Source organism: Lepisosteus platostomus, chromosome 20 (genome assembly GCF_059453375.1).
Source record: "Lepisosteus platostomus isolate fLepPlt1 chromosome 20, fLepPlt1.hap1, whole genome shotgun sequence".
NCBI lineage: Eukaryota > Metazoa > Chordata > Actinopteri > Semionotiformes > Lepisosteidae > Lepisosteus > Lepisosteus platostomus.
Genome location: NC_142630.1, coordinates 13,656,619 through 13,672,128, shown reverse-complemented (window position 1 = coordinate 13,672,128; position 15,510 = coordinate 13,656,619). Strand labels below are relative to the sequence as shown.

Sequence of the window (15,510 nt, the reverse complement as noted above, 5' to 3'; positions counted from 1 at the left end):
AATGCTTAGTGATGCCATATTAGGAAAACATGAGAAAATGTGAAAGAAGTGATTTCCCGTTAGATTTTGGTCCTTTTATTAAAGAAGTATTTTTTTTATTTGTCCTGTCTTTGAATCCAGTAGCTCAAGTTGTCTGGTGATCTCCTCCATCCATCCCTGCTTCTGCGATATTCAATGTTGTATTCTACTCCATGCTGACAAAACACTGTTAAACAGAGGATGTCTCCAATTTCTGCCTCTTCTGCTGCTTTTTAATACATTTCCTGTCTTGGTAAAATAAATCGGTCCAATTCTACAATACAGCCAGCAAATTTTCTGATCTGGAGTAAACCTGCTACTCTCCAATCAGCTGATCAAAGACTTCAGGTTCCTCGGCTTAAGATTTGCTCTTCGTTGTTTTACAGTCAACCACTTTAATTAAACTTGTAATTAACCACTGAATAAGTTCTGTTCTGACATCCACTCCCCCTTTTAGGCTGCTGAGATAATTTGTGTTGTAGAGATTGATCTGTGTGGTTTAATCCTACCACTCCTGTATTTTGGCACCTACTTAAAGAAAGACTCATTGATCTATAGACTAAATGGAAATTTAATTAGCATTAAATCATATGACATTGAGATGTAAGGAGTTTCCCTTCAACATTCTAGATTGTGCTTTTGGCCCCATAATTGCGCACATAATTACAATGTGGCGTGTAGTACAGAGATTTGGGAAATCCCCCAAAATATTGCTCCCATTCTGCAGGTAATTCCTTTGTCTCACCGCCTTGGAGAAATAAAGGGGTTTTCATTCTTGCAGGTAGTTTTAATGAAGATGGTCTTTGCTCATTCCAGGACTTGCAATTTTAGCAAGACATATCTGGCCTTTGTTTCTTTTCATATGGGCGTCTTTGCTCTGCTTGTGATCACATAATTTAACCTGCCTGCACTTCCAGTACATATTCCAAATGTGATCATTGCTACTGGTCCTGATACTGATTTGTTGCATTTTAATGCCTCTCAGCTTCATTGCTTTCTGGAATTGTACAATTGGACCTTTCTAAAATTCCCCATTAATCCGACTAGTGAAGCAGGGTCTCACCTGATCTGCTATGTAGTGGGGCTGCACTGTTAAATGAAGGTTAGTCTCCCCAAGTACTGTAGGTAAAGAGCTTTGGGCTTTGAAGGAAAAGTGCTCCATAAATGTAAGACATTTTATAATTATTAATCTATGATCTATAGTACAATCATGGATTTCTCTAAAGAAATCCTAAACATGAGAAATTAGCTCCAACGTTTAGTGGCGCTCTTGTTTTTAAGAGCACGACACGTGCCGCTGAAACAGGCAGGTTATCCTGTGTCCCACCTTGGTGTGTTTATAAACAAGTACAAGCAGAAAGGTTTCTTGTTTGCCTCACCAAGAACAGCCCAGCTTGCGATAGCACTGAAGTCTCTTATCTTGGCCCAGATAAGAGGAGAGGTGAGTGGGTATAAAAGCCGGAGCACAGGAGGGGGAGTGTACCTGAAGGCGACCGTCTGAGAGAAGATGTTCGTGAAGTGCAGTTTGCTCGTGGCCACTCTGTGCCTGCTGGGCTGCTGGGGTCAGTACGCTCCTGACCTGGTGACCTCACTCCCGGGGCTGTCAGAGACCCCCAACTTCAAGCACTACTCCGGATATCTCCAGGCTGGGTCCGGCAACTACTTCCATTACTGGTGAGAACCCAATAGCTCCTTTCCTGGTGATTTCCATATGCCTTTCCTCGTTTCCATGCACAACATCAGCTCCGAAAATAGATCTGGTGCCTGTCTAGTCTCGGTTTATTTCTTGTGGGTGTACCTTCTGTCTCTTTTTCCTTAGAAATTGGTTTGTGACTTTATTCTCTCTTATTGAAAACTTTGCAAGGAAAGCTGAGAGCGTCAGGATGCTTTTGGTCTTATATTTACTGTTCAAACAATTGTGTCTATCAGCCCTTTAATGTTATGTATGTCTTAATGATTTAATGTCTTATAATGGTTTGTAGCCTTAAAGCCAGTGCACGTCTTTATTCGTTGCTTCCCTTCAAAAAGACTAAACTGAGTGTCTTCCGGAGGGAAAGGCTGGGTGCTCAGTGTCAGAGTTTGTCCCCACAGGTTTGTGGAATCCCAGAACAACCCCTCTACAGATCCCCTGATCCTGTGGTTGAACGGAGGTCCTGGCTGCAGCTCTATGGATGGGATGCTGTCGGAGAATGGCCCTTTCCATGTGAGTCCTGCTCTGATAGTGCTGCAAAACAGGGCCTGGAATCGTAGAGCAGGCCTCACAGAGGAGGGTGTTCATACGAACTCACTTCTGAAGCTTAAGATTCGAATGGAGTGTCTCAATCTAGCTAGAAAGATCATCTACACTTCACAGTTTAATATTGAAGTCTAAGAACCTTCCCGCGGTATGTATTATATCTGCATGCTCAAGATTGTTAGTCTATACTCTCATCCCCAAGCTGCATTAATCTTGTGATCGACCAATGGATCTGTTCCTGGGAGCTGCTGTTCTTGCTGCTCCAGAAATGCAGGTTTTCCCAGCTTTGGGACTGACGGAAGCTCGTTTTGACTCGCCTCCCTCCTCTCCTCCTCAGCTGAACGATGACGGCACTGTTTACATGAACCCGTACAGCTGGAACAAGCTGGCCAATGTTCTGTACCTGGAGTCTCCGGCCGGCGTGGGCTTCTCCTACTCCACCAGTCAGAACTACCAGACCAGCGACCCGCAGGTCAGAGGGGAGCACTGGGGAAAGGGCTGGCACTGCGGGCAATTCAGAAATGCCCATCGATACACACACGCATACAGCACCAGTTTAGGAATGCAAATGAGCACATACTGTACACACAGACAGTTTAGAAACACCAATTAACACAGACAGTAACAGCTTAGAAACACCCATTGATCTGTACAGTATGTCTCTGAGTGGTGCCAGAACTGGTGCCCGCAGACAGAAATCACACAGCAAAGGGGCAAAAAACCCCCACAGAAGGATAAATATCAGATTCAAAGACAAGCACACCAGAGATGTGAGACAGCAGTGCGAACCTAGTGCCTTGACCACTCTCTTTAACTTCTCACACCAGGTGGCTGCAGACAACTACCAGGCCCTGCTGGATTTCTTCTCCAAGTTCCCCTCCTTTGCCGGCAACAACTTCTATGTCTTCGGAGAGAGTTATGGGGGGATCTACGCGCCCACCCTCACCCAGAAAATCGCCAGCAGCTCCAACAGCATCAACTTAAAGGTAAGGCCCTCGGGCCTGCCCCCTCGTGCGTGGCAGTTAAATGCTACCGTTCCGTCCAATCTTTCTTTTTACCAGCCGGTGAAAAAAAAAAGGGTTTTCTTTTGTATTTTGTTTTAACCATGAGATAGAAACCTCCCAGCAGCTCAGCAGTGCCTGAGCCTCGTTCTGCCTGGGCTGAAGGGAGAGAGTAAAGAGTGTTGTGGTTCTTGTATCTTTCTTCAAGGGAATGGGCGTAGGCAATGGAATGACCAGCTATGCTCTCAATGACCAGTCCCTTGTCTACTTCGGATACTATCATGGCCTTTTCGGAGACAAGTAAGTAGCATTTCCAGTGCCCCGCTTAACTGATTACCAGACAGGGTTCCCCAATCCTTGTCCTGGTTTGCTGTTTTTTTTTGCAGTAAATAGTTGAACCCTTCACAGAGTCAACATTTTCATTCTCTACACATGCAGGCGGCTGCCTTTTAAACTGTTGTGTTTCTTAAGTAACGTAAAATCTCCAATGATTAAGTGGGAAAAACCAGACTTGTAAAGGTTGTTGCCAAGCATCTTCTGGGTTGTTCGGTTAAAGATTTGTTTAATTAAAGAGCTCAGCAGGTGTGTGCAAGTCCTCCAGACTGAGGGTCTCCTGAACCAACACACATTGCACTTATACCTCGCAGTAACAATACTGCGGTATTCAGACAATCACCAAGCATCCTCCACAGTGCTGTGACACAACTGTCTCTGCAGAGCACTAACATGAAGGAAGTGTAATGCTAACGGACAGGACAGTGGCCTATTACTTCAAGGGATATCTACACTACCTTCATTTCAAAAAAGCTGATATGAGTCCAGGTTCCCGCCTGTCTGTGCTTAAGCTTCCCAGGGATGAAAGCAGAAAACTGGGCAACTTAACGTTATGCTCAGGAGGTTTGTGTCTGAGTGATTGAGTGTGTGTTTCTTGTTGTGCCCAGCCTGTGGAGCACACTGAACCAGTACTGCTGCTCTGGAGACTCCTGCAACTTCTACAGCAGCTCCAACAGCAACTGCCAGGACGCGGTACGTCTCCTCTTCCTTTCTCTTCTCGTTCACCTTTTTCAGTGGAGGATTTTCCCTGCAGGAGGAGATGCTTGTCTGCAGGCTGGCACGTGCTCGGGTGTTTGTTTCCATCTTCAGTCAACAGAAAAGAGTCAGGCGCTCATTTCCTTGGAGGATCATTATCAAAACTGGGAGGTCTACCATGTGTTATTCTAATGAGGTCCGTGTAGGTTCTTGGATTAGCTGTACAAGCTAAGAGAAACAACACATGTGAGATTTCTCACTGCTTTCCACAGAGGAATAAGCACATTGTTTTGTGAACTAACTTGGAAGTGCTTTAAAAGGTGAGCATTGGAGGCATTTCTTTATGCAAAGGGTTGTGGGAGCATGGAACTTGTTACCCAACCATGTTGTTGAAGCCTAACTACCAACTACCACAGGGGCTGGATGGGCCTCCTCTTGTATGTAGCTGTTCTTTTGTTCCCATGGTTACCTTTCTGCGTGTCTTTGTGTTGCAGGTGTATCAGGCTCTCTATGAAATCCAGGACATCGGCCTCAATATCTACGACCTGTACTCTGAGTGCTATGGTGGCGCAGGGTACAGCGGTCTCTATGCTGCCGATACCTCCAACCTCTTCCGCAATTACAATTTCCGTTTCCAGGCCCCTGTGAGTCTCTCTGCCTAGCTTTCTACAGGCCCTCTCCCAAAACTTCTGCAGTGTTATAGTCAGCCTTAGTTTCTAGAGCACATCATGCAGCAACAGAAACAGATTTCAGTATAGAAGTACTGGTTAATGTTGTAGCATAAACTACTTTTATATAGTGTAAGGTACCGACAATTCTTCATTTTAGAGACCCGTGCAAACAATATTGAAATAGCGGTGCAATTAAAAAAGTTCCTCTGCATGGAAACAGCACACTGTTCATGCCTTGAGAAGATGGGCCGTGTTGGCTGAAAACAGAAAAGGTTTAGAATAGGAAAATTTGCTGTACAGCAGGATGTGCTGTTATTGTGCAGCCGTCTGGGACTGTGCAGAAGGCACAGTAAAAATCTGCTCTCCTGTCCTCTGCTGTTTTCCCTGCTCTCTCTCAGGTGGAGGCCTCCATCCCTGGAGACCCTCGCTGTATTAACGGCACAGCAATGTATTACTGGCTGAACACCCCAGCAGTGCGCGCAGCTCTGCACATCCCCAGCTTCGTGCAGACCTGGGAGCTGTGCAGGTCAGGATCCTCTCTCAGCACACACAAACAACAGCTTTGAAGTCAGCTGCATTCAGCTAAGGAAATGTGAAAGAACAGGCACTAACTTGCACATGTGTTCATGCAGAATAACACTTGAAGAAAGCAGCTTCTGAGTTTCTAGCTATGTTTGATTACCAGTCGATCGATCCCTCCATTCTTGTACGGCTAAGGGTCATGGCAATATGGAGCCTATCCTGGAAGCAAATGGTGTAAGGCAGGACTGTACCCCCACATGTGCGACCCACACACACTAGCATACGGTGACAACGTAGAGACACCAATCAGTCTTTCTTTCGGGGCTGGGAGGTAATCTGAGCTTCCTGGGAAAATCCCACACAGATGGGCAATAGTATGAGTAAACTACACAAAAACCAACACAGAAGTTGCTCCAATTCCTGAACCGATCCCAGGATCAAGCGGTGCTAACTGCCGCGACGTGCCCTATACCCCATCTGTCAACCCAAATCACAAAACCAGGAAGGCAAGTGAATGTCCCACGTGCTGAAGGGTTTAAGCTGAAAGCAGTGGCTCTCTTCTCCTGCTCACAGCCATACGGTGGGCTCCCTGTATCAGAGGACCTACCAGGACATGACCTCGTTCTACCAGGACCTCCTCCAGAAGAACCTGCAGCTGCTGGTGTACAACGGAGACGTGGACATGGCCTGCAACTTCATTGGGGCCAAGTGGTTCGTGGAATCCCTTAACCAGCAGGTATGAGCTTCAGAAACGCCAAGGCGTCCCGGTCCTGGAATTTTATAGGGTTGAAGGTCTCTTCTGTCTTGGGATCTGTCATCATGGGCTTTTGAGTGGTGATGGGCCCTGGACTGATATGAGCTCACATGGGTGACTTCTTATTTTGCAGCTCGTGAGCCAGTACAAGCCTTGGTTTTACAATGACCAGATTGCAGGCTATGTGGAACAGTATGAGAAGATCACATTCCTCACTGTCAAGGTAGGCCAAGCTGTATGCATTACCAAGCTGGTGGTTTTGAGTCACCTCTGCTATTAAGTCAAACATGTCTCAATCATTCAGGTTGCATTTCAGCTCTTATATAAGGCCCACTAAGAATAGGATAGTGGCCATTCAGTAACAGATGTGTATAGCACTGTACATTACTTCTCTACATGCACAGCAAGGATTCCACTGCCACACCTTGACTCAGGCTTCTGCTTTCTGTCTCGTCTCACAGGGTTCTGGCCACATGGTCCCCCAGTACAAACCGGGACCAGCTCTGCAGATGTTCCAGAACTTCCTCTCCAACTCCTACTGACGTTAACTAATGCTGCTTCTGTAGATACAGGCCATCCTAATCAAAATGTATGATCAATTTAAAGAAAAAAAAATCATGTACATAATCCGTTTCTGTCATTTCTGTATATAATAACAACTCCAGAAATCATTGTGTACCGGCAATTAAAGTTGAAATACAAATGAGACTTGTTTTTTTTTTTTCCTTTACTGCACGTCTTTTAAATTGCTGAGCTGCAACACAGCTTTTTCTACAATTAAGGGGATCCCAGAACAGACAATCCTTAAAATCCTTAGATTTGCATTACTGACATTTTAGATGGCTGGAGGCTAAATCACTTGCTGCTCCTCTCATTTACTCAGATGGATCCTGAGAACCCCACTGTGGCTGGACAAGAGCACTCCACATTACTGTCATCCACACGGTCCATTAGGAACAAGATGCTGAAGGGCTTTACTACTGCAATCGGGGGATCATAACCTGTTTTTTTATTTAAAAACAAAGAGAAAACTTAGTAACACAATAAATCAAATCTCTTTCAATTCCACAAGATTATGCCTGTACTCTATTGTTCTCCTATGTCTTAAATTAATAAAAACACTCATTCAGAAAGACGATCAAACCTTTATTAGAAAAAGAGAATACAAATATTGCAACAGACAGACCAGTGGTATGTTAAGCAAAAATACTGAACTGCAGTCAATCAGAGGTATTGTCATAGGAATGTCTGACGGCACTAAATAAAAAGTAGCAATCAATAAAATTTAATCACATTCTCTTTCTACTCACTTTTTTCCCCCCGTAGATATGCCTTTTTCAGTGCTGAGCTAAAATTTTAATAAACATGATCTGGCATTCCCTTTCAGAAAAGTGCTATAACAGTGCCGACTGATTATTACCAATATTCCTGCAACAGGTCACGTCAATCCCAGAATCGTGAGATGGGACCACACCTTCAACAGGATGCTAGTCCTTTGCAGGTCAAACACACAGTTTAGAGAGATTAGAAAAATTTAGAGACACCAACAAACCTATCCATCACTAGGAGGTGGAAGAAAAATGGAGCACCTTAAAAATGTAATATTACTGCACTCCCCAAACTTTCAGTGTGTTTGAGTGCACAAGTCTGAAGCATATTTTAACAAAACAAAACAGTCAACATGTATTGAACAGGACAAGTGCAATGAGTTTACATGTATGCACAACTCAACTCATGAATTGAAAGGAAGTGTATAAAAGTTGCATATTTATAAAGTCCCAAACAAACAGACATTTTTGAGAAGAGAATTATTCAATTTTACACAGGCGCAACAAACAATAAAACTCAATAGAATTCATACCTGAATTTTAACTATGTACTACAGTCATTTTACTATTACATCTTTAAGTGTAGGATCTTAACATGGAGGTATATTAAGAGTAGAATCAATGTACCTCTAAGATTACACGTCAAATAAACAGCAAAATACACCTTTAATTACTACCTGAAATAATTCACATAAAGATTTCCTGCAAGAAACAACTATTAAAAATGACAATGTTTTTAATGACTTTCTAAACATTTTATTTTCACCCTCTTTGCATGAGATGTGATGATTAAGAGGATTTCAACACATTACTTGGACCAAAGATCAGTTTACAAAAAAAGTGATTTTTACCTATTTTTATCCCCAAAGTGTACGAACATAAGGTTTTCTTTCTGGAAATAGTTCCTTATAATAAGGCTGAAAGGGCTCACAGAAATATTTACCCTTCCTACTGATAAAACAGTTTCAGACAAAATTATACAATCTTTGGTTTGTTCTGGCAGCCACGCTTTCTTAGTTTGCTGATCAGTTGATCACTGGAATTGATCGCTGATAAAGGCCCCTGGTGAGAATGTCCCAGTGCAGGACAGCAGGCCAGCTCAGTAAGGGGCGTTGGCCAGGAAGGACTGGAACATGTGTAAGGCTGGCCCTGGTGCCCACTGTGGAACCATGTGTCCAGCACCCTGGGGGAGAAAAGGTGAGAACCACAGACAAGTTCAAGTTTATTTGTCATTCCAGCCATATACATGTATACAGTGGAACGAAATATTGTTCCTCCTCGTCCACGGTGCAAATACAGGCAGGACAGACGGGACACTGACATAGACATTGTAGACAGGATACACATAGTGCAAAGTGCAGATAGTGTAAATACATAATACAATCTACACAACACACTGGGGGGATTTAAACCCTGTTTCTGGAATTGGGGTGGGCGCAAGTAGATTCCAGGGTGTTGAGGAGCCTGAGAGCCTGTGGGAAGATGGCTGTTACAGAGTTTTCAGACTGAAAACAACGAAGGAAAGAAAGATGGGAAAGGGGCTCAACTGGAACAAGAGTGAAGAAGCTCGTCAGTCCGATTACCCAGCAAGAGAACGAGCTTCTGGAGGAAACAGACTCAGGTAACACTGGAATGTTACTGCATAACTGCCACATGAGATAATAATAATAATAATAATAATAATTGCTTACACTTATATAGCGCTTTTCTGGACACTCCACTCAAAGCCCTTTACAGGTAATGGGGGCTCCCCTCCACCACCACCAATGTGCAGCCCCGCCTGGATGATGCGACGGCAGCCATAGTGCGCCAGAACGCTCACCACACATCAGCTATCAGTGGGGAGGAGAGCAGAGTAATGAAGCCAATTCATAGATTGGGATTATTAGGAGGCCATGATTGGTAAGGGCCAATGGGACATTTGGCCAGGATGCCGGGGTTACACCCCCGCTCTTTTTGAGAAACACCCTGGGATTTTTAATGACCACAGAGAGTCAGGACCTCGGTTTTACGTCTCATCCGAAGGACGGAGATGTTATAATCACAGGCATGATGCCTTTTGACATTAGCTTTAGCACCACATCATACCAAGCGCTATAAATGGTGCTAAAGCAAATGTCATGATAACATCTTGTGTAGCAGTTACGTTTTGCAGCAACATCCCGGTAAAGCTTTCCTGAGAATCGGAGCTATGGGATGGATTCACACAGGTCAGGGAGGAGCAGGAGTAGGCTGCGGTTCTCAGTCTCAAGGGGAGAAAGAAAAATGAAGGAAAGCTCCGGGCGATCCAGGGACAGCGACAGAGCTCGGTAAGAGGCCGGTTGTGCTCACTTTCACAGTAAGGAAGGTGATGTTGCCGAACTGCTGGTAAAACCCAGCAATCTGATGGTCGTACAGCCAGGGCTGGTAATCTGTGGTTTTCTGTTTAGCACACAAAAAGAAAAAAAGAAATTAAAACGCTGCCAGATCATGCATTCATCCAGATGCCATTACGACGGCATTACGAGTAACTTCCATAGAATTTTGTCTGCCTGATCAACCGATTTCAAGGCTTTGCCAGTTCTTGTCATTAGTTTGCACGCGTGTTTGGCGACTTTCATACAGTGAAGCTTCACTGGTGTTCATTCCGTCCACAAACGTCAAGACGAAAGTCAAAGATGATGGAACGCTCACGAAAATAATCAAGTGACACAGACAAGGACTAAATGACTTTGCACTTTTAAGTAAAATAAGATGAGACAAAATCACCGGTTTGACTGTTCATGCAATTACTTCCTGTCTGAAGAGCAGCTTGGTGTCTGTAACTAGGGTTAAGACTGTAGGTGGACTGCAAGCCAACTCGCTCCGGCTTCACCCACTGCAGCTGAATTTTATTTCCTCCGACTGCCGTTTCCATGAGCGATCCTTTTGAGTCGAGCGGCCAGCTCACCTTCTGGCTCAGCAGCTCCACAAACCACTGGTCACCCAGGAAGTTGCAGGCCATGTCGGTGTCTCCGTTGTACACCAGCGCCCGAAGGCCCAGCCCCAGCAGCTTCAGGTAGACGTCCCTCACCGTGGAGTACAGGATTTTGTAATGGCTGCCCACCTCCTCGCTACAACACAGGAGTTACAACTGTAGAGCTCCATCGCACCATAGCAGGCTTAGCTCATCGAAGAAAGAGGACAGACCATCCGTCTTGTGACAGCCTTCTTAATCCAACTGAAAGAGTGTGACATTCAAATACAACTGGGCATCACAGCATACGTTGTATGTTGGTGTTTGAAATATTCCCGTGCAGTGTGTGCCCTTTTACGTTCTGTGCTTAAACAGATATGACCTTGCCCTAATTGCATCATCATGATAACGCAAGAGGTCAATGTTTTACAATGGAATGGGCCAATACACGTTTGGTTGAGGTCTGGTTACAGGTTTGAGCCGAGACGCAGGCAACTGGCGATTACAGATTGCAGAGGTGTAACAGATAACTGCAGGTTCTACAGAGGGGGCAAACGCAGAGCCCTGCTTACCTGCAGATGTCCCAGGGAGGCAGGGTGTCGGGGATGTGCAAGGCCTTGCGCACGTCTCCCCGGTTCAGCCAGCTGGTCTGGGCGGTACTGTTGATGCAGGGAGGAGCCTCTCTCACAGCCAGCTGCAAGAACACAGACTCCTTCACAAGAGCCAATGCCCTTGAAAGACACTGCCAATAACGGAGAGGAGACTGGACAGCTAATTCTCTATTAATTAACCCCAGGAATTCCCAGTCCCGCCTGCTGCTTTTGCATTCCATCTTAATTAGCTTGAACTTTAGTTTAATTAAGCTTGAGCTTTATTGCTAAACCGAAGCCTTAATTGGATGAATAATTTGCTGGATTGGAACACTGCCAAGCTTTTTTTTTTCCTATTTAAAAGTTGTGGAATTTTGTGTTGCTTATAGTCTGAAATGCAGTTGTTGAAAGGTTACCTCCAACCTCTGCAAGAGCTGAAAACAGTCAAACGGTTGGAATTAATCGTATTATTAAAGTCAGTTAAGGGTTCAATTCCATAACTGAGAGCTTGACTGACACAAATCCCAGCAGGTAAGTGGGTCTCCTGGACCAGGACTAGGAACCTGGTGCAACTATTATATTTGATCTTTTCTCTCCTAATGTATAAAAACCTACACTTGAGGACTTTTTGACACAGCAGACCTATAACATGCTTTAACTGTACTCATAGGTAGCTGTAATGTTCTTCTTCTCATATAACCTTTCTGCTTGAAGAACTCGGAAGCTAAACAGAGGTCATATAATATGTGAAAGTTAGTTCCTTACCAAACTGGTATCCCAGTACGGCCTGTAGTTCCGAAAGAGGTTCTGCATGTCCCTGTGATAACGTGCAGCTGTCCCCACACCGCCAGCGCAGTCCAGATACAGAGCATAATCGTTCAGCCCAGAATCATAGATAATATTAAACGCACGGCCCACCTGCCAAGAAGACAGAAGAAGCTGTTCAACTTTCATCCATCCGCTTCCAACCTCTTGGTCCGCAACATACAGTGGTCACGCTGAGCTGGAACCTTAGCTGGCAGACCATGGGGGCAAGGTGGGATACCCTGCGGTCAGGACACCAGTCCATTGCAGGGCATTCACACACCGGGGGGGGGGGGGTCACCATTTACGCTCCACACTGAAGGTACCCCAAACCAGAAATGAACCTAAGACCCCAAGAGTTGTGATGCGGCCTTGCCTTTCGGCAGAAACCTTAAAGCTAAAATAACACCAGCTCATTAAGAATGAGTTTTCTGCGCATCAAGAATCCAGACCTTTGTTTTAAATGGGGCAGATGTTGGAAAATTACACTTTTCTCTTCAGGTGTGCTTCATGCTTCCCATGCTGTATTATTATTCACGGACTATGGAAGAAACTGGGAGACAATACCGCCTGAATGCAGCCCGTGTCACTGCTGTTGTAGAAGTTACATGTCCCATCTTTGCAGCAGTTGCTGTTCAAGTCAGCCCACAGTCTACAGAAAGAAAGCAAACATACACACTTTACACAGAACATTAATCTAGATGTTGATGTCCTCTCCTTTGCTATGCCTGCATTCTGGTTGTGTGAGATTTTTTATTTGTTATGCAGTGGCTAGTACCAGTGACGAAGAGGATCTCTTTGTTGATTGCAGTGGCATGTGAAATTGAAAGGCTCCACCCACAATGCACAGCTGCGATGACCTCACTTCCTGAGCTCAATGATGAGAAAACTGATGCTTACTTTTCTCCAAACAGTCCATGGTAGTACGCAAAGTAGATAAGAGACTGGTAGTTGAGGTCAAAGCTGCTGATTCCATTGCCAACTGCAAATCCCTAGAATGAGGAAAAGAGCAGGAATAGGAAATAAGGAACTAGCTAGAAACTTGTTAGGAGAGCGCCCTCCCCCAGAGGTCACATCGTTTGGCAATACCTTCAAATTGATCTTGGCAGAGCTGTTGGCAATCCTGAGGCTCAGGGTGGGTGCGTATATCCCTCCGTAGCTCTCGCCAAATACGTAGAAATCGTTCTTGGTGAAATTGGGAAATTTCGTAAAGAAGCTCTGCAGGGCTTTGAAGTTGTTGTCAGCCACCTGTCAGAAGACACGAAGCAGGCAGCTGTGAGCAACAGACTCCATCCTGGAAGCACAGGGTGCACAGCAGGAATACAGTATATATATAAATGTGTACTCAGACACAATAACCAGCTACCCCAGCCAGCATGTTTTTGAAAGGTGAGAGGAAACTGGAGCGCCCAGCGAAAATCCATATGAGCACAGAGAGAACATGTCCAGAAGTCCCCAGAATTCCCCTGTCCTGCATCGAACCTAGGACCCAGGAGCTAACCCCTGTCCAAGAGCCACAATAATCAGCATTTTGACTTTTACATCATAGACACCGAGAGGGTACTGTTGCGTTTTGGCATCAGGTTCTTTTTATTTACTTAAACTCGGGCTGCACTGACCTCATCGTCGTTGGTTCTGTAGTCCTTATCGTCTGAATAGGAGTAGCCCACACCAGCTGGAGATTCCAGATACAAGACATTGGCAGCTTTATTCCAGCTGTAATCGTTTAGGTACAGCGTGGCTCCGTCATCAGTCACCTGCCAGAAAGGATGGGCAAATGAAGCTCAAATGGTAATGTAGAAGAGGAACTGATTTTTAGACCGTGAGCTGCACAGGTATGAATTTACACCAGACAACTGTTGCTAGCAATATTGGCTGTTCGGCTGATTTCTACACTTCTCATTGTCTCCTTGCTTTTGTGACTTCTTTTCGTTTTCAGGTTGGATCTATGAAGGCCTGGAACAAAAACCTGGAAGGTGAATTTGTCTCCAAGCTAAATGAAATCTGGAACGACCGCAGAACTCTAAGGAAAAAAAAGCGTCCTCTGCGATAATGATCGAGTGCAGAAGACGACCATGAGTTTTGCGGGCAGTTTTGAGCAAGTCTCAGAGGGAGAGCTCAACACTGAGGTAAAAAAAAATTGCTCACGTGGAAAGGCCCATTCTCTGAGAGAAACCCGTCCAGGGAACTGCAGCCTGGACCACCATTCAACCACAGGACAAGAGGGTCTTTAGCTGGGTCTCCCTGGGACGTCACAAACCTGCAAGGCCAAAACAGGGAGAAAACAGCTATAATCAACACCTCCCTCTTCATTTTTTATCTGAGTGTTATTTTCAGAACTATACTACCTACCACTCAGCAATAAAAATATTCACATATTGGGGTACATTTTCAATTTGAAAAGCTAAAAATATAGCGAGAAACAAAGGGGTCTTCACCTGTTGTCCCAGACAGCCCCAGTACATGTGCACACACCACGTTCACTCACGTTGTTTTTATTTAAGCATCAGAAATACAAAAAACATATCCTTCATCCAAATCAGGTCAAACAAAATACAAAATAATATCAAAATCTCTCAATTTAACATTTACCTTTAAATGTTTAGCAATAACATTTTGCAAATCTATCCAAAACAATTTTGTGCATATGCATATTAACAAATGTAACAAAGATTCCTTCTCATTATTACAAAATGCACATAAGTCATCTCGCTCGTGTTCAAATCTAGAAAGTGTCAATTTAACAGGATAAAATCTATGAACAATCGTAAATGATATTTCTCTAACTTGATTTGTTAGAGATCAACTGCACTCGTTTCTGAAGATAGTGAACACCTATAAGTCACTGCTCGCCTAAGCACGTAATGAGCTAAATTTAAGTCCTAAAGGGATCATTTTATTTCAAACGATTTCTAAATTACCTGTTTTAACAAATCACCTGCAATTAAAATCACAAATCGGTCCAGGTATTTGGAAATTGGGGATTTCTCAGAGGACAAGGGGATATAACCAGAAAGGAGCCCTTGTTGGAGAGATTCGTGTTATAAATTCTTTCCGAAACTGAGCATCGTTACCTTTTCCGCTCTCGTCCGGTTCAAGAGAACTTTTCTCACTAACAAGTGAACTGACGAGGAAGTTAGAGTAGTGTTCACCGTACGTTGAAAAACGAAATATTGCATCTTCTGCTGTGGCGCGGCTGTCTTACCAGTAGTGCAGGTACTGCCCGGGGCTGGCTTTCAGGTACCCTGACCACTGCCTGAAGTTTGGGGTGAAGGACTGTCCGGGGAGATCGGTCACTTCATCTGGATCATAGACGGACTGAGCGGAGCAGCACAAGGCTGTTAAAACGACCAAGCTGCGGAAGAGCATGTCTATATTGCACTCACACACAGAGAGAGAGAGAGAGAGAGAGCTGGAGTGGTTTGGGGGGAGTGAGAATCAAGTCTTTTCTTTGGATGCAGTTCAATACTAATCAAATTGGTTGGCAGAAACTACCGGCTGTAGTCCTGGAGCTGAAGGGTCACATGACAACCCCCCCCCCCAGATCTGTCACGAGTATTGAATCACGTGACTCGGATGACGCGAAAACTACGCGACATATTACGGCTCCTTATACCGGAAG

At 44.6% G+C, this 15,510-nt stretch overlaps 2 protein-coding genes across 2 annotated transcripts; one reads left to right on the top strand and one right to left on the bottom strand.

Annotated features, from left to right (window-relative positions):
• The first annotated feature begins 1,486 nt into the window (after window positions 1-1,486).
• On the top strand, window positions 1,487-6,939 carry LOC148644555 (lysosomal protective protein-like). Its single transcript, XM_088613902.1, has 11 exons — window positions 1,487-1,692; window positions 2,110-2,221; window positions 2,592-2,726; window positions 3,082-3,240; window positions 3,464-3,555; window positions 4,197-4,281; window positions 4,779-4,928; window positions 5,354-5,481; window positions 6,051-6,213; window positions 6,365-6,454; window positions 6,693-6,939. The coding sequence occupies exons 1-11, from the start codon at window positions 1,526-1,528 to the stop codon at window positions 6,771-6,773; spliced, it is 1,362 nt and encodes a 453-aa protein (XP_088470028.1). The 5' UTR covers window positions 1,487-1,525; the 3' UTR covers window positions 6,774-6,939.
• A 417-nt stretch (window positions 6,940-7,356) lies between these two features.
• Window positions 7,357-15,447, bottom strand: LOC148644554 (lysosomal protective protein). Its single transcript, XM_088613903.1, has 11 exons — window positions 15,094-15,447; window positions 14,037-14,148; window positions 13,508-13,645; window positions 12,978-13,136; window positions 12,789-12,880; window positions 12,456-12,540; window positions 11,850-12,002; window positions 11,067-11,188; window positions 10,489-10,651; window positions 9,891-9,980; window positions 7,357-8,742 (listed from the first exon to the last, which is right to left on the bottom strand). Exons 1-11 carry the CDS (start codon window positions 15,255-15,257, stop codon window positions 8,659-8,661), a joined length of 1,362 nt encoding a protein of 453 aa, XP_088470029.1. The 5' UTR covers window positions 15,258-15,447; the 3' UTR covers window positions 7,357-8,658.
• Between the last annotated feature and the right edge of the window lie 63 nt (window positions 15,448-15,510).